The sequence below is a fragment of the Entelurus aequoreus genome, linkage group LG21 (assembly GCF_033978785.1).
Source record: "Entelurus aequoreus isolate RoL-2023_Sb linkage group LG21, RoL_Eaeq_v1.1, whole genome shotgun sequence".
NCBI classification, from domain to species: domain Eukaryota; kingdom Metazoa; phylum Chordata; class Actinopteri; order Syngnathiformes; family Syngnathidae; genus Entelurus; species Entelurus aequoreus.
Genome location: NC_084751.1, coordinates 23,873,689 through 23,896,984, shown reverse-complemented (window position 1 = coordinate 23,896,984; position 23,296 = coordinate 23,873,689). Strand labels below are relative to the sequence as shown.

At 37.1% G+C, this 23,296-nt stretch overlaps 1 protein-coding gene across 2 annotated transcripts in view; it reads left to right on the top strand.

The window, feature by feature from the left end:
* The window catches only part of LOC133638521 (guanine nucleotide-binding protein subunit alpha-11-like), a 39,101-nt gene extending 16,064 nt beyond the window's left edge, over positions 1 to 23,037 (top strand). The window contains exons 5-7 of one of the 2 annotated variants that reach the window (XM_062031213.1): positions 11,379 to 11,508; positions 11,604 to 11,757; positions 22,466 to 23,037. In XM_062031213.1, the coding sequence (XP_061887197.1) occupies positions 11,379 to 11,508; positions 11,604 to 11,757; positions 22,466 to 22,641 (460 nt within the window). In that variant the 3' untranslated portion in view covers positions 22,642 to 23,037. Of the gene's footprint in view, positions 1 to 11,378; positions 11,509 to 11,603; positions 11,758 to 20,393; positions 20,595 to 22,465 lie in introns of those variants that run through there. The other variant, XM_062031214.1, reaches the window with a different exon arrangement.
* Positions 23,038 to 23,296: the final 259 nt, after the last annotated feature.

Sequence of the window (23,296 nt, the reverse complement as noted above, 5' to 3'; positions counted from 1 at the left end):
TCCATATTTCATCCCGCTAACCTTTAAAATGAACATTCTGTTGCATAATGTCATCTTTAAAGGCCATAAAAAAAGACCCACAAAGGTCCCAGGTCTCCCCAAGGGTTAATGACGCAATATAAACGCCACATGTTTGAAATACTGTATAAATAATCTTAACTGTCAAAGAAGCGTAAAAAGACACTGAACATTGAACACATTAAAACGAAACTATTGGTATGTCCTGTTGCTCTAAATATTACTTCACATGACGTCATGCAGCGTTTGAAGTATCCTAACTTTTGAACAATGTACAAATATTTTTTTTTAGCTTTTACCTGAATGTAAAAAGAAGGTAATCATCATTAATCATAATAATTGCGGCGCTGGAGTTTCACTGCTTTGTGAGTCCTTTTTTAATGTTTTTTTCTGTTGGAATTAGGTGTCAGAAAAATAAAACACACAAAAAGCTGTTAACGCTTTATATTATATATTGGGGACTTTTTTTGTCCTGTGATATACATTTTTGCTTTATTTTAGGCCAGGGGTCGGCAACACAAAACCCATATTGGACCAAAAATCCAAAAAACAAATCTGTCTGGAGCCGCAAAAAATTAAAAGCCGTATATAAGTGTTATAATGAAGGCAACGCATGATGTAAGTGTCTATCTTAGCTATATAAGCCTACTATCAAAATTACTTTAAAAGTCTTATATAAGTTTCATAAGTGTTATAATGAAGGCAACACATGATGTAAGGGTTTATATTAGCTATAAAAGCCTACTATCAAAATGACTGTGTCGCAGACTGAAGCAAATCTTCGTTGACAGCAATGTTGAAATTTATTATTTATTCTACACATTTTTACAACATTAGAAACCATTAGTAAATCTGAGGCTACTCAGAAGGTGAGATAACTCCTGGAAATTCCTGGCTTTTAATGACCAAAAGTATAGATGTGTGTGTCCAAGTTAAAGGAAACAGCAGGCTGTCTTCTTTTAATAGATTTATTACAATCTTTGACAAGTTAAGTAATGTTTGCTGTGGTCTGGAACAACATGGCACACCAACAACTATCTGAAATGCAGCCGATATTACAGACAAATAATGTGTCATGAGAGATGCAAAACTTAAGTATATACAAAGAGGATAAAAGTAAAGGATATTAAATGAGCTCAAATATACCTACAAACGAGGCATAATGATGCACTATGTTAAGTTAAAGTTAAAGTACCAATGATTGTCACACACACACTAAGTGTGGTGAAATTTGTCCTCTGCATTTGACCCATCCCCTTGTTCACCCCCTGGGAGGTGAGGGGAGCAGTGGGCAGCAGCGGTGCCGCGCCCGGGAATCATTTTGGTGATTTAACCCCCAATTCCAACCCTTGATGCTGAGTGCCAAGCAGGGAGGTAATGGGTCCCATTTTTTTTTATAGTCGGCCGGGTAGTAGTATGACTCGGCCGGGGTTTGAACTCACAACCTACCGATCTCAGGGCGGACACTCTAACCACTAGGCCACTGAGTAGGTGGCCTATGTACACACAGCTTGCCTAAGTAGAATGTTAGCATTGATTAGCTAGCAGTCATGCACTGACCAAATATGCCTGATTAGCACTCCAACAAAAAACATACTAAAACAAAATAATTATTTTTTCCCCCATCTTTTTCCATTTTCAATGCCGTGTTGCTGACCCCCGTTTTAGGCCATACCTTTGGTTGTGTTACTCCAAATGGATTGTTTTTGCTAAAACAAAATAATTGTTTTTACTAGTCATTTTAATATTTTAATACTTTCATATATCAACAATACACTGGGGAATACTTACGTCCAATAGAGAAAAACAGATGAAAAACATCCCCACAGCATGATGCTGCCACAACCATGGTGCCTGGTTTCCTCCAAACAAAAGAGGTATTTCTTTGTCTCATCAGACCAGAGAATGTGTTTCTCCTGCTCAGTGGCCTTGTGGTTAGAGTGTCTGCCCTGAGATCGGTCGGTCTTGAGTTCAAACCCCGGCCGAGTCATACCAAAGACTATAAAAATGGGACCCATTGCCTCCCTGCTTGGCACTCAGCATCAAGGTTTGGAATTGGGGGTTAAATCACCAAATGATTCCCAGGCGCGGCCACCGCTGCTGCTCACTGCTCCCCTGTGGGTATGGGTCTAATGCAGAGGATAATTTCACCGCACCTAGTGTGTGTGTTTCAATCATTAGCACTTTAACTTTAACTTTAATGGTCTGAGAGTCTTTCAGGTGCGTTTTGGCAAACGTTTTTTTATTAAGAAATGGCTTCAGTCTGGCCACTATACCTTACAGACTTGATCGGTGGATAACTGCACGTATGGTTGTCTTTCTGGAAGGTTCTCCTCTCTACACAGAGGAATGCTGTAGCTCTGGCAAAGTGACCCTGTGGTTTTTGCTCACTTCCCTGACTAGACTAAGATGAATGCAGCAAAGATAGGTGTGCCAAGCTTGTGGCATCGCATTCAAAAAGACTTGAGGCTGTAATTTCCACCAAAGGTGTATCAACAAAGTATTGAGCAACGGCCGTGAATAGTTATTTACATGTGAATTTTTTTAGTTTCAATACATTTGCAATTGTCATTATGGGGTATTGTCTGTAGAATTTTGAGGACATAAACAAATGGAATAAGACTGTACCATAACAAAATGTTGGGAAAAAGTTAAGAGCTTTGAATAATTGGGGCGGTATAGCTCGGTTGGTAGAGTGGCCGTGCCAGCAACTTGAGGGTTGCAGGTTCGATCCCCGCTTCCGCCATCCTAGTCACTGCTGTTGTGTCCTTGGGCAAGACACTTTACCCACCTGCTCCCAGTGCCACCCACACTGGTTTAAATGTAACTTAGATATTGGGTTTCACTATGTAAAGCGCTTTGAGTCACTAGAGAAAAGCGCTATATAAATATAATTCACTTCACTTCACTTCACAATACTGTCCGGATGCACTGTAACACCATCCAAAGTAGAAAGCAGAGTTCTAGGTTCTAGGCAGGCATATATGAGGGGGCCATCAGAAATGTGAAGGGGGCATCATGTGTACACTCATGTGTACACTCTGCTCCATCATGCTCCAGCACTTTTTTCCATGCTTATACAGTAGTAAGATTGCCTTCTTCATAGAATGTCTATGTTAGCTACAGTGAAAGCCTGATTCACAGCGTGAGCAATCTATATAATAGCGTTTTAACTATTAGTGGGCGTGTTGCTTGTGATTTAGTAAGACTGCATGTGCAATTGTAAAGTGGTTATTTAAATAACCACTTTACAATTTACGGAGACACTCTCATTTCCTGCACATTCATGTTATTACTGTGGCGTTTTGTTATGTTTTCAAACAAGCAGCAGACATTTACCACTTTTTATGGGCATTTTACAAGCAGTTGTGCAGGGCATTTACATTGACACCATTTGTTTTTTGTTTTTTTAACCGCTGAAGGTGCATGGGAGAGAAGCTGCACTTAGTCCGCTCAATATGCAAAAGTGCATATTTCAAGAAGTTCATTTAAGAAATATTTTATCAATATATATTCTATGTGAAAAATACAAAGGTCATTAAAAAAAAAATACTAAAGGACACCAAAACACATCAATTTAATGTGTTTTAATCAACCCCTTAAGTCAGGGGTGTCCAAACTTTTTCCACTGAGGGCCGCACACGGAAAAATTAAAGCATGTGGGGGCCATTTTGATATTTTTCCTTTTCAAACCATAACAAAATATATGGATTTTTTAAATTTATTTTACCTTTAGGGGTCTTGGGGACCATAAAGGGTCTCAGTTATTAAAATGTTAAAAATAAGTCTAATTTGTATTATTATTTTTTATTTAACGCTTACAGTAAATCTCTACATCAACTTAAAAAAAAAAAAAAGGTTTTATGGCTTTTCTGTCAAAAACAACTTTGTTTTTTTATAGTAAAACTGAAATATGCAGTATTTAGTAATTAGAGCCCTAAAAGATCAATAATGCAGGACACCATTGATTTTAATTCTTTAATATTTTAGAGTAATCACAGTGAAAATATAAATAAAATACCACTAAATATATTTGGGATCCAAAAGGTGCCCCACTCATAAAGTGATACATTTTTATTATTATTATTATTTATTTTTACTTTCAACACTTAAGTTACGAGATCAACTTCAGATATATCTGTCGATTTTACGTTTGGACTATTATTTTGTTTGTTTTATGCTCTTTTGTCAAAGAAAATGTTGATGTTTTTATATGGCAACTACAAAATATATGCAATATTTACCACATAAAACATTTTCAAGTGAAATATTTGAAGTAATTGGAGCCTTGATAATATTTCATTATAACTTGGATTTTTTTGTCATTATTTTCTTTTTGAGCAATGGCAAAAAATAAAGAAAGACAAAAGAAGAAGAAAAAACAGCCTGCATGGCAGCTTTGTGTCAACATTGCAACTTTTTCTCATTAGATTTCACCTCATTCCACTTTTTTTAATGTTATTTTTTATTTTTTGCAATAGCATTTCCAGAATGGGTGGCGGACCGGTAAACAATTAGCTGCGGGCCGCAAATGGCCCCCGGGCCGCACTTTGGACACCCCTGCCTTAAGTCCTCTAGCAACTATAAAATGATGCTGCTGAATAGACGATACACTATATTGCCAAAAGTATTTGGCCACCTATCCAAATGATGAGAATCAGGTGCCCTAATTACTTGGCTCTGTGTATAAAATCAAGCACTTAGGCATGGAGACTGTTTCAACGAACATTTGTGAAAGAATGGGCTGCTCTCAGTGATTTCCAGCGTGGAACTGTCATAGGATGCCACCTGTGCAACAAATCCAGTCGTGACATTTCCTCGCTCCTAAATATTCCAAAGTCAACTTTATTATAAGAAAAGTGAAGAGTTTGGGAACAACAGCAAGTCAGCCACGAAGTGGTAGGTCGTGTAAACTGACAGAGAGGGGTCAGCGGATGCTGAAGCGCATAGTGCAAAGACTTTCTGCACAGTCAGTTGCTACAGAGCTCCAAACTTCATGTGACCTTCCAATTAGCCCACGTACAGTACGCAGAGAGCTTCATGGAATGGGTTTCCATGGCCGAGCAGCTGCATCTAAGCAATAAGTCACCAAGTCCAATGCAAAGCGTCGGATACAGTGATGTAAAGCACATTGCCACTGGCTTTTCCACCGGCAATCTAATGGACCAGTCTGGGTTTGGAGGTTGCCAGGAAAACGCTACATTTCGGACTGCATTGTGCCGAGTGTGAAATTCGGTGGAGGAGGAATTATGGTGTGGGGTTGGTTTTTCAGGAGTTGGGCTTTGCCCCTTAGTTCCAGTGAAAGGAACTTTGAATGCTCCAGGATACCAAAACATTTTGGACAATTCCATGTGATGGCACTTCAAGTTCATATGTGAGTAAAGGCAGGTGGCCAAATACTTTTGGCCACCTGCTAATATTTTTTTATTTCTGACCATCCAAAAATTTTGACACACACACGTATGACGGAGCATTGTCATCTGTCCGTCGTCTGTCGGTGCAGCACGAGCACTGATCCTGCAGCTGCGTGTAGAACTGCACAGTAACTAAATAAAACGCAAAAGAGAGTGTTGATGAATCACATTGCACGTGCTATATAATTATATTTACATCTTCTCCGAGTATTGTAGGCGTTTTGATGATCAACAAATATTTTGTATATTAATGAAGAAAGCTTTGCGTGTGCTAACAGGTTTGCACATGTACACCTGTGCAACTTGGGTGTGCCACCTGAGGACGAAGCTTCTGCTGGTTGTTCTTAACCACAATAAGGTGGTAATGTCTCTGGGAGGAAACTAAAAAATACAAGTAAAATAAGTATCCTTTATCCACATTTTATCCGCCATCACAACATTTATCTTAACATGATGGCCTAATTCTTATTTTGAATTGAACCTTAAGTAGGACTTCACACACAATAGTCAATATTTACAAAACTAAAAAGTACAGTAGTCTTATGAATAACACAAAAGCAATCTTCTCAAACTAGTTCATCATCAGGTCAGCTGAATAAGGCCTCAAAGTTTCTATATTCTCCACTTATTTACACAGAGAAATTTACCAACACTGCCTACACGCTACACGTTTTGTCAAGCTGTGTTTTACTGTACCAACTAACATGGAGTCAACAGTTCCCCTGATTCTTTTAAATTATGTTTATTTCTTTGTGTTCTTTGATCAGGAAGCATGTAAACACTTGCAACATGAGGAAGTTCACATTGTACAAGACCAGTGAAGTTGGCACGTTGTGTAAATGGTAATTAAAAACAGAATACCATGATTTGCAAATCCTTTTCGACCTATATTCAATTTAATATATATTGCAAAGACAAGATATTTTTTTTCAAATAATCATTAACTTAGAATTTAATGGTAGCAACACATTGCAAAAAAGTTGGCACAGGGGCATTTTTACCACTGTGTTACATGGCCTTTCCTTTTAACAACACTCAGTTAACGTTTGGGAACTGAGGAGACACATTTTTGAAGCTTTTCAGGTGGAATTATTTCCCATTCTTGCTTGATGTACAGCTTAAGTTGTTCAACAGTCTCTGTTGTGGTATGTTAAGCGTCATAATGCGCCACACATTTTTAATGGGAGACAGGTCTGGACTACAGGCAGGCCTGTCTAGTACCCGCACACTTTTACTACGAAGCCACACTGTTGTAACACATGCAGAATGTGGCTTCGCATTGTCTTGCTAAAATAAGCAGGGGCGTCCATGATAGTGTTGCTTGGATGGCAACATATGTTGCTCCAAAACCTGTATATACCTTTCAGTATTAATGGTGCCTTCACAGATGTGTAATTTACCCATGCCTTGGGCACTAATACACCCCCATACCATCACAGATGCTGGCTTTTGAACTTTGCGGCTATAACAGTCCGGATGGTTCTTTTCCTCTTTGGTCCGGAGGACACGACGTCCACAGTTTCCAAAAACAATTTGAAATGTGCACTCGTCAGACCACAGAACACTTTTCCACTTTGCATCAGTCCATCTTAGATGAGCTTCGGCCCAGCGAAGCTGGCGGCGTTTCTGGGTGTTGTTGATAAATGGCTTTCGCTTTGCATAGTATAGATTTAACTTGCACTTACTGTTATGCCCCACAATATTATTTTCTAAGACACCTAATGGTGGAAATCAGTTTTGCAGTCTGTGTTCTATTTTGACCCTCTTGTATTGCCGTAGCCAGCTTAGTGTGTGTGTTTCAGACAGCAGGAAGAGAGCAGTATGAGAGCAGATGTCAAACAAACAGCACTTATTGCAGGCTTCAAGCTTACTTTTCAACTTTGAAGGTCTAAACCTGTAAGTTTATGTGAATGCAACATGCATATGTATATTGTGACACATTATTTGTGTATTCTCAGTTTAAGACTGCTTTAATAAGATATTTGTGCCTATTGTTGAAAGCTAATTACTGGCAGCATTTTGTTGGTTTGGATGCTAAATAGGTTACATAGCAGTATTTATGGTTTGTATAGGAATGTACAAATGTATTTTTGTATATAGATATATGCTGAATGTAAAATGTTTGTTTATGTATTATTGTTCACAGTTTTACAAAATATGATTGATGCTTCACTAAAAAGGCCTAAACTACACTCCAGACGCCTGGGACACTTTTTTCATCAAGGATTTTATCATGTTAGCTATTGATTGATTGATTGATTGAGACTTTTATTAGTAGGTTGCACAGTGAAGTACATATTCCGTACAATTGACCACTAAATGGTAACACCCGAATAAGTTTTTCAACTTGTTTAAGTCGGGGTCCACTTAAATTGATTCATGATACAGATATATACTATCATATATACTATCATCATAATACAGTCATCACACAAGATAATCACATTGAATTATTTACATTATTTACAATCAGGAGTGTGGAGGGGGGGTGGGGTGGGGATATCTGCTAAGCTAACCAGCAAAAAGCAAGAGCAGAATACTTACAGATGTAGAGACAAACTGTAGTTAATGACAGTGGTTTTCTAAAGTGTTCCTGAGCCTATGTGGTGATATCCTTTACACACTGATGTCGGTTTTTGATGCAGTACCGCCTGAGGGATCGAAGGTCACGGGCATTCAATGTTGGTTTTCGGCCTTGCAGTGATTTCTCCAGATTCTCTGAACCTTTTGGTGATATTACGGACCGTAGATGGTAAAATCCCTAAATTCCTTGCAATAGCTCATTGAGAAATGTTGTTCTTAAACTGTTGGACAATTTGCTTACACATTTGTTCACAAAGTGGTGACCCTCGCCCCATCCTTGTTTGTGAATGACTGAGCATTTCATGGAAGCTGCTTCTATACCCAATCATGGCACCCACCTGTTCCCAATTAGCCTGTTCACCTGTGGGATGTTCCAAATAAGTGTTTGATGAGCATTCTTCAACTTTCTCAGTCTTTTTTGCCACTTGTACCAGCTTTTTTGAAACATGTCGCAGGCATTAAATTCCAAATGAGCTAGCATTTGCAAAAAATAACGTTTTCCAGTTCGAACATTAAATATCTTGTCTTTGCAGTCTATTCAATTGAATATAGGTTGAAAAGGATTTGCTAATCATTGTATTCTGTTTTTTAATTTACCATTTACACAACGTGCCAACTTCACCGGTTTTGGGTTTTGTATAATAAAGGACAGCATGCAAAGCTTGGAGATAATTACAGCATGGGTAAGTTTACAGACGCAAATAATAGTAGCCAACACAGTCGTTTTCATCACCGTTTACAACATGGTGGTGTGGCTCGGTTGGTAGAGCGGCCGTGCCAGTACTCTGAGGGTTCCAGGTTTGATCCCCCGCTTCCCCCATCCCAGTCACTGCCCCTGCGTCCTTGGGCAAGATACGTTACACACCTGCTCCCAGTGCCACTCGCACTAGTTTCAAAGTAACTTAGATAATGGGTTTCACAAAATAAAGCGCTATGAGTCACTAGAGAAAACTGCTATTTAAATATAATTCACTTCACACTCACAGTCTGTAATGTCACGATGGATGCCTTGCCTGCTGATGGCATCATATAGCGTCAAAAATAATAAGTATCCTCTTCACTTTCTCCCAGGTGTTGACATATTATGTAGAACATGTTTAATGCACAGCTTCTTGTTTTGGCGCCGCCAGTGCGAAATTAAATTTCCTCATCTCACAATGAAAAACATCTGATTGGCCCACCTTCGTCACCAACACCCACCCTGTGTCATATTGTACGCTATTAAAGAACTGTACTTGGGATATATTGTATTTAGTTCGTGGACACTGGTTCACTGAGGGCTGAGCACTGTGCTCACGGACTCGCGGAGCCTGACACAAGTAATGGATAGAAAAGAGGGAAGACGATATCATACGAGTGTTGAAGCATGTACCTTTTTCAACGGATTTCTACACTACTACCGATAATTTTGTCAACTTAGACTAAAATAATGCTATTTGATAGATATGTCCGATAATATCGGACTGCCGATATTATCGACTGCCGATATTATCGGCCGATAAATGCTTTAAAATGTAATATTGGAAATTATCGGTATCGGGTTCAAAAAGTAAAATGTATGACTTTTAAAAATGCTGCTGTGTACACGGACGTAGGGAGAAGTACAGAGCGCCAAATAACCTTAAAGGCACTGCCTTTGCGTGCCGGCCCAGTCACATAATATCTACAGCTTTTCACACACACAAGTGAATGCAAGGCATACTTGGTCAACAGCCATACAGGTCACACTGAGGGTGGACGTATAAACAACTTTAACACTGTTAAAAATATGCGCCACACTGTGAACCCACACCAAACAAGAATGACAAACACATTTCTGGAGAACATCCGCACCGTAACACAACATAAACACAACAGAACAAATACCCAGAACCCCTTGCAGCACTAACTCTTCCGGGATCCTACAATATACACCCCCCGCTACCCCCTTCCCCAGGGAGAGCATGTCCCAAATTCCAAGCTGCTGTTTTGAGGCATGTTAAAAAAAATAATGCACTTTGTGACTTCAATAATAAATATGGCAGTGCCATGATGGCATTTTTTTCCATAAATCGAGTTGATTTATTTTGGAAAACCTTGTTACATTGTTTAATGCATCCAGCGGGGCATCACAACAAAATTAGGCATAATAATGTGTTAATTCCACGACTGTATATATCGGTATCGGTTATCGCAATCGGTAATTAAGAGTTGGACAATATCGGAATATCGGATATCGGCAAAAAAGCCATTATCCGACATCTCTACTATTTGGTAATAGTAGAAGGAAAAGTCAAACACAAATATAAATAGACGGAGTAAATATTAAAAGGGTAAAAGAAAACACATTTTTGGGTGTAATAATAGATGATAAAGTGAATTGGAAATCTCATGTAAAAAATATACAACATAAAGTAGCAAGAAACACGTCAATAATGAATAAAGCAAAACATGTTCTGGACCAAAGATCACTTCATATTCTCTACTGCTCGCTAGTGTTACCATATCGGAGTTATTGTGTAGAAATATGGGGAAACAACTACAAATGTGCGCTTCATTCACTAACTGTGTTACAAAAAAGATACTTTAGGATAATACATAATGTTGGATATAGAGAACATACAAACCCTTTATTTATTAAATCACAATTATTGAAATTCAACGATTTGGTGCATTTGCAAACAGCTCAAATTATATACAAAGCAAACTATAACCTGCTACCCAAGAATGTACTACAATTCTTCTCAACAAAAGAGGAGAAATATAGCCTTAGAGGAAATCTAATTTAAAACATCTGTATGCTTGTACAGCACTTAAAACCTTTAGCATATCAGTATGTGGAATTACATTAGGGAATGGATTAACCAAAGAAATCAAACAAAGCACCGATATTATTCAGTTTAAGAGACGGTTAAAACTACGAGTATTCACAAAGTACACAGAACAAGAATTATGATCTTGAACCCTTTTTTTCCCCTTTTTTTTATTGAGACAAAATTATTTATGTATTTAATGTTTGTATGCTTGCTATGGTATATTATTTATTTATTATTTATTTGTTCACTGTTCTGTTACAGAGAACAAGGATACTGGATAAAATTGCTATGGTATGAAAAGGGGTAGGATTAAATAAGTTCTGCTTCTTCCTACTCCTTTTCGGACGTGCTGTAATGAAACAACTGGAAATGTGTGATGCGTGTATGCATGTTCGAAATAAACTGAACTGAACTGAACTGAATTTATAACATGTTAATTTTGTACTTTCTTAACTTCAAAAATTGTGATCTGCCCCCTCTTGCCCTGTAGTAGAGGCGGCCCCGAATGTATATGTAACCGTCATTTCCTGTCCATAGACCCTAAATAACGGAGTCTTTGTGTGCATAGGATGGTGGACGTGGGCGGTCAGCGTTCAGAAAGGAAGAAGTGGATCCACTGTTTTGAAAGTGTCGTAAGCATTATCTTCCTGGCCGCGCTCAATGATTACGATCAGGTCTTTCTCGATGATCCGAAACATGTAAGCATTAAAAGATCCATTTTGTGTTGTCCTTTTGTCCTCGTTCTTCGAGGTTGATCGCACGTCGTTTATGAGCCTCACATTTTTGTTCTCAGACCCGAATGGAGGAGAGTCTGGCTTTGTTCGAGACGTTAGTCAAAGCCAATTGGTTTACCCAAACCTCCTTCATCCTCTTTCTGAACAAAACTGACTTGCTGGAGGAGAAAGTCTTAGAGTCGAATGTGGTGGACCACTTCCCAAATTACAGAGGTAAGTTCTACGCTTTTTATGAATTGTGTCCCCACCATCAAAAGTTTACATACACTTGTAAAGAACATAATGTCATGGCTGTCTTGAGTTTCCAGAGGTGTGGACTCGAGTCACATGACTTGGACTCGAGTCAGACTCGAGTCATGAATTTGATGACTTTAGACTCGACTTGACAAAATGTAAAGAGACTTGCAACTCGACTTAGACTTTAACATCAATGACTTGTGACTTCACTTGGACTTGAGCCTTTTGACTTGACATGACTTGCTACTTTCTCCAAAACCTAAAGTTTAAAAAGTTATTTGGGAGCGCTCCGTAGCTTTCATTTTGTACGTGTCTGTCTATCAGCGTGTGTGCTGCGTGTCAGCGTGTGTGCTCTCAGTACAACAGCCAATCAAATTAGATCTACATTGTTTTCATCACACAGCATTCAGCCAATCAAATTGCAGGACAACCAATGAACAAGAGTTGTCAAACAACGCGCCAGTGAGAAAGATTTATACCAAAGTTGGTTTCGTTCGGGTATAAAAACTACAACTTGGTCAACAAAAAACGAATTGCCGTATGCAAATCACGCAGTTGGAATATTACAGACGGAGACGCAACAACTTCCAACTTCGTTCGACATTTGAAGTTGCACAAAGAAGGGTAAGTTATGAATGTAAGATAACGTTTATTGGCTAAGTAACATGACTTTTGTTTGCTGTGTAGTTAAATCAGTGAGGCTGTAAACTCACTGCTAACGTCATAACCATAGACATCTTATAAGTAGACGCAGCATCGAGCGCTACTGCATACTGGCGCAGACGAGACGCGGGGCCGCCATCTTGGAGTGGTGATCCGCTCCACTCAGTGCAATTCATTTGGCAGGAGCAATGAACTGTCAGCGCATTTAATTCATTTTACCTCACTGAATACCACTCATTTTCACGCGCTTTTTTGTCATACGTGTAGCTATGATAACGGACACATGTTTTATTATTCATAGTTTGCTTAACAGTAATATAATATTCTTATATGCTATAAGTGACCAGACGTCCGAGATCAAAACTGGGAATATAAGCCCAGAGAAGGGGGAAAAAACGGTCAGCTATTTTTAAATTGAAGAAACAATATGATTACGTTATATATACATGCGTATATCCTACATAAACAATGTATGAATACATTAGATATCTATATATCTTATAGACCGTATCTCTGTTGCTGCAGCAGCAGAGAGTTTATTCTGTCTTGACACTTTGTATTGATATTTTGTATTACATTCTTCCCTTAAATGATCATGTTTACAGTGATTGTTATATATGTATTTTTTATGTATGTCGCTTTGGATAAAAGCGTCTGCCAAATACTTAAACATATATAAACACCTGAAAGTCTTTATATCAGCTAAAACCACCAATCTGTTTCACTGGATTCAGAATAAAACCAAATGCTGTCTTACCCAACAATGTTAGTATTTGAATATTGTTACTTGAAGACTTATTCCTGGTTACAATTATACTGTTAAGAAAGTATTGTCTTATATTTTGCCTAAAATGAGAATGCATCATAATCAGTGGTGGCTGGTGAATTTTGTTTTAGGTGGGGCTGAAAGTTTGTAAACCAAACCCCTGTAGGGGCGTCATCCTCCCCCAGAAGATTTATTTGTGATTTTCACATACAAATATTGAAGATCTTTGCTCCTTCTGAACTCTGTGGTAATGTTATTTTCATAAAATACAACCAATAGTACATGAATGTTAAATCTTACTTGTGAAAAGTAATCCCCCGATTCCTATTTTCAACAGTCCGCTCATTTGAGCAGGAAAACGCTGAACACCAGCCCGGCATCTTTGTTTTCTACCTGTCAACTGTCAGTTTAGGCTGCTCGCCGGCTCCTCATCACCACTTCAAGATGCAATTTGCTCGCGTCACAGCAACCAATACTGCGTCTACTTAAAAGATGTCTATGGTTATAACATCATTTCAAACACAGCAATATGTTGCGTCCACTGCAGTTTGCTACCTTATTCATACTTTTTGTCAAGTGATTTTTTTAAGCAGGGTTGCATGAGGTACCTACAAATAACGTCACGTTAGTCAATGTATCACACACAGTAACATAACGTTAGACGGCGGTCAGCAGCACCGCGTATTTTAGCCACCTACAAAAAGACAAACATAGTCAAATAAAGGTCAGTTGAAATGTATACTATATTAAGAATATGTGTACATATTGCATAGGGCCCTGACATCTAAAAAGTACAACTCTGTTCATTGTTATGTTCATGTATTTGTTATGTTTTTCATGTGTACGCACACATAAACACACATACAGTATGAGATGAGATCAATGAGATAAGGTAAGAACAGAATAGAAACTGCTGTGGAACTAGTTACAATGCAATATGCCATGGAAATACAATGTTAACACTTTTGTACAAATAAGTACAGTTGCACTTGTTTTTGCAAATGTGTTTATTCTGTAAAGGAATGAGTTAAATGTTTAAAATTGTTTAAACTATTAAAATGACTGGTTAATAGTGCTATTATGAATTGCAATGTCAGTACTATTTTTTTCCCTGCTATTTCAAATGCACTTGTTTTAATAAATAAATACAGCGGTTTAAAAGCATACACAATCTGTGTAAAAATATTAGTCTGTGGTTAAAAGGACTTGAAAGGACTCGAAACTCAAAATGCAGGACTTGTGACTTGACTTGAGACTTTCCAGTCTTGACTTTGGACTTGACTCGGGACTTGCCTGTCTTGACTCGGGACTTGACTCGAGACTTGAGGGCAAAGACTTGAGACTTACTTGTGACTTGCAAAGCAATGACTTGGTCCCACCTCTGTGAGTTTCCAATAATTTCTACAACTCTTATTTTTTTGTGATAGAGTGATTGGAGCACATACTTGTTGGTCACAAAAAACATTCATGAAGTTTGGTTCTTTTATGAATTTATTATGGGTCTACTATTGTGGCCAAACAGCTCAATTTTTGTTTCATGTGACATAACATGGACAAAGATAAGACCCTCTGGAGGAAAGTTCTGTGGTCAGATGAAACAAAAATGTAACTGTTTGGCCACAATACCCAGCAATATGTTTGGAGGAGAAAAGGTGAGGCTTTTAATCCCAGGAACACCATTCCTACCATCAAGCATGGTGGTGGTAGTATTTTGCTCTGGGCCAGTTTTGCTGCCAATGGAACTGGTGCTTTACAGAGAGTAAATGGGACAATGAAAAAGAGGATTACCTCCAAATTCTTCAGGACAACCTATAATCATCAGCCCGGAGGTTGAGTCTTAGTTGCAGTTGGGTGTTCCAACAGGACAATGACCCCAAACACACGTCAGAAGTGGTAAAGAAATGGCTAAACCGGGCTAGAATTAAGGTTTTCGAATGGCCTTCCCAAAGTCCTGACTTAAACGTGTGGACAATGCTGAAGAAACAAGTCCATGTCAGAAAACCAATAAGTTTAGCTGAACTGCACCAATTTTGTCAAGAGGAGTGGTCAGAAATTCAACCAGAAGCTTGTGGATGGCTACCAAAAGTGCCTTATTGCAGTGAAACTTTCCAAGGGATATGTAACCAAATATTAACATTGCTGTATGTATACTTTTGACCCAGCAGATTTGGTCACATTTTCAGTAGACCCATAATAAATTCATAAAAGAGCCAAACTTCATGAATGTTTTTTTGTGACCAACAAGTATGTGCTCCAATCACTCTATCACAAAAAAATAAGAGTTATAGAAAGTATTGGAAACTCAAGCTGGAGCAGAATATATGTTAGAAAAAAACACAGAGGCTATTTCAATCCCTGTTTCGCAGGTTTCACTGCTCTTCAGGGGATTTTATAACATTTCTTGTAGGGATTTGCAAATCATTGTATTCTGTTTTTATTTACGAATTACACAATGTGCCAACTTCACTGGTTTTGGTCTTTGTATATGTATATATATATATACATATATATATATATATATATATATATATATATATATATATATATATATATATATATATATATATATATATATATATATATACACACATATATATATATATAATATGTATATATATAATATGTATATATATAGTATGTATATATATACATATATATATATATATATGTATATATATAATATGTGTATATATATATATATATATATATATATATATATATATATATATATATATATGTATATATATATATATATATATATATATATATATATATATATATATATATATATATATATATATATATATATATATATATATATATGCCTGTAGAGATGAAATAGTCTTGTGATTTTTTCCCACACATACATATTACGCTCTACCACGGTATCGAGCACTATTTTTTTATATATATATATATATATATATGTCTTAATTGGATTATCCCAAAAAAAAAAAATAGTGCTCGATACCGTGGTAGAGCGTAATATGTATGTGTGGGAAAAAATCACAAGACTATTTCATCTCTACAGGCATATATATATGTATATATATATATATATATATATATATATATATATATATATATATATATATATATATATATATATATATATATATATATATATATATATATATATACATACATATATATATTCCTTGCGCACTAATTGAGTGAAAGAGGTGGCAGCAGGTAGCTAATTGCTTTGTAGATGTCAGAAACAGCGGGAGGCAGTGTGCAGGTAAAAAGGTGTCTAATGCTTAAACCAAAAATAAACAAAAGGTGAGTGCCCCTAAGAAAAGGCATTGAAGCTTGGGGATGGCTATGCAGAACGAAACTAAAACTGAACTGGCTACAAAGTAAACAAAAACAGAATGCTGGACTACATCAAAGACTTACTGTGGAGCAAAGACGACGTCCACGATGTACATCCGAACATGACATGACAATCAACAATGTCCCCACAAAGAAGGGTAAAAACAACTGAACATTATTTGATTGCTAAAACAAAGTAGATGCGGGAAATATCGCTCAAAGGAAGACATGAAACTGCTACAGGAAAATACCAACAAAAGAGAAAAAGCCACCAAAATAGGAGCGCAAGACAAGAACTAAAACAGTACACACAGGAAAACAGCAAACAACTCCAAATAAGTCATGGCGTGATGTGACAGGTGGTGACAGTACACCTACTTTAAAACAAGAGCTATATTGATGCATACTTGGTTATGGTTTAAAGTCATATCTAACAATTGCGACAACGACATTTTACTGTCAACTAAGTTTAGTTTTTTTAATGATTTCTGCTGGTGGTGTGCCTCCGGATTTTTTCAACGCAAAAAACAAGGTTGAAAAACACTGTTTTACGGAATATTGACATTGGTGACCGCCACCAGCCATCTGTTTTGAGTGACACTCAACAGGTGGAGGTGGCAACGTGGGCGGAGAGAGAAAGTAAGAACGCCCGGCTGCAAATCTGGTACTATACACTGTCTAAGGTTAAACTTCTATTGAGTCCTTATCTCTCCAATGCTAAATCCTGGACATATACATGTGTATATTGACAATACAATTATTTTTTTAGTCTATACCATTTTAAAACTGCACTGCTGCTGCTTTGAACACTTGTAAACATATAGACCCGAGCTATCTATACAGTAAGCTACGAGCTACTTCGCTAACGTGATAACAGGTATAATACTTTTTTAAATTGTATTTATTTTTTTGTCCTGTCCAGCTTCTCAAGCAAATCATATAGTTGATGTAGATGCCCATATCAGTTGTACAAATTTACTTTACAAAAGAGAAGTGTGGGATACTTCTCTTGTTGCCTTATTTGTACATGACTTTATTAAATGTATTTATATTATCATTTGGTGCAACCGGGCCGGAGCAGGAGGGGATAGAAAGAGCAAAAAAAGAAAGACGGAGGGGGAAATTGCGGGGACAAGTGAGGGGATAAGACAGAGAGACAAAAACAACAACAGCAAACACAAAACAACAACAACAATTGAGCAACATCAGCAAATACGATATGTACTACTACAGGGTTGTCCAAAGTGCGGCCCGGGGGCCATTTGCGGCCCGCAGCTAATTGTTTACCGGCCCGCCACACATTCTGGAAATACTATTGTAAAAATAAAAAAGAACATTAAAAAAAGTGGAATGAGGTGAAATCTAACGAGAAAAAGTTGCAATGTTGACACAAAAGCTGCCATGCAGGCTGTTTTATTTCTTTTGTCTTTCTTAATTTTTCTTTTTTTGCCATTACTCAAAAAAAAAAAAAAAATCCATTTTATAATTAATTATTTTCAGGGCTCCAATTACTTCAAATATTTCACTTTAAAATGTTTTATGTGGTAAATATTGCTTATATTGTGTAGTAGCCATATAAAAACATCAAAGTTTTCTTTGACAAAAGCGCATAAAGCAAACAAAATAATAGTTCCAGCATAAAATCGACAGATATATCTGAAGTTGATCTCGTAATTTAAGTGTTGAAAGTAAAAGAAAAACCTAATAAAAATGTATCACTTTATGAGTGGGGCACCTTTTGGATCCCAAATATCTTTAGTGATTTTTTATTTATCTTTTCACTGTGATTACTCAAAAATATGAAATAATTAAAATCAATGGTGTCCTGCATTATTGATCTTTTAGGGCTCTAATTACTAAATACTGCATATTTCAGTTTTACTATAAAAAAAACTAAGTTGTTTTTGACAGAAAAGCCATAAAACATTTTTTTTAATTTGTATTACTTTACTTGAAGTTGATATAGAGATTTACTGTAAGCGTTAAATAATTTTAAAAAATAATAATGTCATGTCTGTGATTATGTTTTGTTTTAGTCATGTTCGGATTTGGTTTTGGACTTTTTGTGCACTTTTATTTGTCACCATAGCAACCATTAGTTTCACCTGGTTCACATTGTCATGTCAAGCACCTGTTTTCACTGATCTCGTCACTATTTAAATCTGTCTGTTTCTGTTGTTCGTCCTGGCGTCCTCACACATTCACACTCTGATGATCCATGCTGCTCTTTTTCCTGTTTTTTCATGCCAAGTAAGTTTTGTTTATTAAGACCACAGTTAGTGTTGTTGTTTCTTTGTTCATAGTTTTTGTGCCCACGTGCATGTCTTTTGTTTCTTAGTCAAGTTGTATTTCCGCCTTTGTGCGCGCCATTTGTTTGCTTCCTTTTTTTGTAGTTTATTAGTGTTAAGCAATAAATAATGTATTCAAACTCACGTCTGGCTCGCGCCAACTTTCCGTTGCCTTCTGGAGAAACAGAACCCAGTCGTGACAAATAATCTGACTTATTTTTAACATTTTAATGACTGAGACCCTTTATGGTCCCCGGGACCCCTAAAGGTAAAATAAATAAAAAATGCATATATTTTGTTATGGTTTGAAAATGAAAAATATCAAAATGGCCCCCACATGCTTTAATTTTTCCGTGTGCGGCCCTCAGTGGAAAAAGTTTGGACACCCCTGTACTACTATGTACTAATACAGAAATGACAATGAGCAATATTACACTACAAATGGAGCAATACAAATACCAATAGAAATAGCACTATTGATAATGAATAATAGCAATAATTTACCTCTATTATCAACAATACATATATGTAATGATAACTTGAAATACAAAAGAAAGCAGATAAATGGAGGGGAAGAAAGTGAAGCCTTGTAAACCTTGTAAATTGTTATAGTAACAATAGGTTAAGCTTTGTCAGTGTGGCATGTGTTACCCAGTTTACCCTAAAGCAACAACGTTAATATACTGTATGTTTGATAAAACGTGAAACAGGTTATAATACTAACTGCTCCATTGCCAAACAAAGTAGACACTGATCCAATAAAAGTAGTTTTGTCATTTAGAGGATCTTTGACTGGTGTAAATATACAAAACCCAAAACCAGTGAAGTTGGCACGTTGTGTAAACGGTAAATAAAAACAGAATACAATGATTTGCAAATCCTTTTCAACCGATATTCAATTGAATAGACTGCAAAGACAAGATACTTAACATTCGAACTGGAAAACGTTATTTTTTGCAAATATTAGCTCATTTGGAATTTGATGCCTGCAACATGTTTCAAAAAAGCTGGCACAAGTGGCAAAAAAGACTAAGAACGTTAAGAATGTTCATCAAACACTTATTTGGAACATCCCACAGGTGAACAGGCTAATTGGGAACAGGTGGGTGCCATGATTGGGTATAAAAGCAGCTTCCATGAAATGCTCAGTCATTCACAAACAAGGATGGGGCGAGGGTCACCACTTTGTGAACAAATGCGTGAGAATATTGTCAAACAATTTAAGAACAACATTTCTCAATGAGCTATTGCAAGGAATTTAGGGATTTCACCATCTACGGGGCGTAATATCATCAAAAGGTTCAGATAATCTGGAGAAATTACTGCATGTAAGCGATGATATTATGGACCTTCGATCCCTCAGGCGGTACTGCATCAAAAAGTGACATCAGTGTGTATAAAGGATATCACCACATGGACTCAGGAACACTTCAGAAAACCACTGTCAGTAACAACAGTTCATAGCTACATATGTAAGTGCAAGTTAAAACTCTCCTTTGCAAAGTGAAAGCCATTTCACTTCTCACTCTTCTCACCCTGGACACACCATGGACACACACTATTCTCCCCTCTCCCCTCAGGCAGGAGACTACGCTCCATCCAGACCCACACCTCCCGCCACCTGAACAGTTTTTTCCCCTCGGCCATCAGGCAAATGAACAAGAACTCCTAACAGCAGCTCCTTGAATTCCTTGAATCCCTTCTAAGTCTATCTGATAGCTCAGTTACAGCTCTTTTTATACCAAATATGTGTTATATGTGTTTTATGTTGCACGATTGCACCAAGAAAAATTCCTAGTTTGTGAACCCGTTCTCAAACAATGGCAATAAAAACTATTCTGATTCTGATTCTGATTTTGATTCTGATTTATCAACAACACCCAGAAACGCCGCCGGCTTCGCTGGGCCCGAGTTCATCTAAGATGGACTGATACAAAGTGTAAAAGTGTTCTGTGGTTTGACGAGTCCACATTTCAAATTGTTTTTGGAAACTATGGACGTTGTGTCCTCCAGAACAAAGAGGAAAAGAACCATCCGGGTTGTTATAGGCGCAAAGTTCAAAAGCCAGTATCTATGATGGTATGGGGGGGTATTAGTGCCCAAGGCATGGGTAACTTACACATCTGTGAAGGCACCATTAATACTGAAAGGTACATACAGGTTTTGGAGCAACATTTGTTGCCATCCAAGCAACGTCTTTTTCATGGACGCCCCTGCTTATTTCAGCAAGACAATGCCAAGCCACGTGTTACAACAGTGTGGCTTCATAGTAAAAGAGTGCGGGTACTAGACTGGCCTGCCTGTAGTCCAGACCTGTTTCCCATTGAAAATGTGTGGCACATTATGAAGCCTAAAATACCACAACGGAGACCCCCGGACTGTTGAACAACTTAAGCTGTACATCAAGCAAGAATGGGAAAGAATTCCACCTGAAAAGCTTCAAAAATGGTTCTCCTCAGTTCCCAAACGTTTACTGAGTGTTGTTCAAAGGAAAGGCCATGTAACACAGTGGTAAAAATGCCCCTGTGCCAACTTTTTTGCAATGTGTTGCTGCCATTAAATTTTAAGTTAATGATTATTTACAAAAAAAAAAAAACGTTTCTCAGTTCGAACATTCAATATCTTGTCTTTGCAGTCTATTCAATTGAATATAAGTTGAAAAGGATTTGCAAATCATTGTATTCTGTTTTTATATACGAATTACACAATGTGCCAACTTCACTGGTTTTGGTCTCTGTATATATATATATATGTATGTATGTATATATATATATATATATATATATATATATATATATATATATATATATATATATATATTTATATATATATATATATATATACACACTACCGTTCAAAAGTTTGGGGTCACCCAAACAATTTTGTGGAATAGCCTTCATTTCTAAGAACAAGAACAGACTGTAGAGTTTCAGATGAAAGTTGTCTTTTTCTGGCCATTTTGAGCGTTTAATTTACCCCACAAATGTGATGCTCCAGAAACTCAATCTGCTCAAAGGAAGGTCAGTTTTGTAGCTTCTGTAACGAGCTAAACTGTTTTCAGATGTGTGAACATGATTGCACAAGGGTTTTCTAATCATCAATGAGCAAACACATTGTACCATTAGAACACTGGAGTGATAGTTGCTGGAAATGGGCCTCTATACACCTATGTAGATATTGCACCAAAAACCAGACATTTGCAGCTAGAATAGTCATTTACCACATTAGCAATGTATAGAGTGTATTTCTTTAAAGTTAAGACTAGTTTAAAGTTATCTTCACTGAAAAGTACAGTGCTTTTCCTTCATATATATATATATATATATATATATATATATATATATATATATATATATATATATATATATATATATATATATATATATATATATATATATATATATATATATATATATATATATATATATATATATATGTATGTATATATTAATGAATTACTTTGGTGAAGTGAAAACGTGAAGGTATGGCGAGCCTTGCTTTGACATATAATAATAATGAAGCAAAACGAAAATGCAAATGAATCACTGCTCTGTATTCATTATAAAATGTCTTCTGTGATAGACAGGTGATTCAACGATGATCATTTTGTATCTCGGGCTGAACTTTGATTCTTTGTGATTTGATGGCGCAGGGCCTCCACACAACGCCACAAAAGCAAAGGAGTTCATCCTGGAGCAGTATAAGATGTTGCACAAGGGCCACCAAAAATCTCTCTTCAGGCACTACACCTGCGCCACGGAAACAAAAAACGCCAAAGTGGTCTTCAACGCCGTCAAGGACACGCTCTTAAAAGAGATCTTGATCTAGTCGTGGCACCAACACTCGGAGTGGACATTGAGTGCTGTGTTGAGGCTCACGCCAACCATGAGATGCAGCCCGGCAGTCCCAGGAAAACCAAATTGTATTGCTTTGTTTATTATTACCAATAAACAAACGTGATCGTATTCGCAAGTAAGCGGGTGCTTATGAAGCCAAAACACTGCCAGGAAGATTTGATGTTGGGGGAAAAAAATGACATTGTGGAAAAAGTTGTATAATTGGCACCAAAACAAGTTTTGGCATTCCTCTTTACAGCATCTATCCATGTTTCCAATCACTTTGAAGGGTTAGTTGAATTGTTCCAAAATGCTTCACGTTGTTGTAGTTAGCATACACACTTCTGCTGTTTAAATGAATAATCAACAGTTTATTGTCAATGTTAATGTTTCCCTTCTATTGTTTGTCTGTATAATAAAAGAATTATTCCTGGTAGAAAGAAAAAATATATATCTGGATCTATATCCTTATTCAATTGTAATTCAGGACTACTATGATCTATGCTGCTCAAGGTTTTCAGTTCCATAAATTGTTTCTGTTTCTGTATGAATGTAAAGATGAATGTGAGTAAAGATCTTCTTGCCCCCCTCTCCTTTGTGGAAGGGGGGCACAGGTTTTGGTGGCCACGGATGAAGCGCTGGCTGTC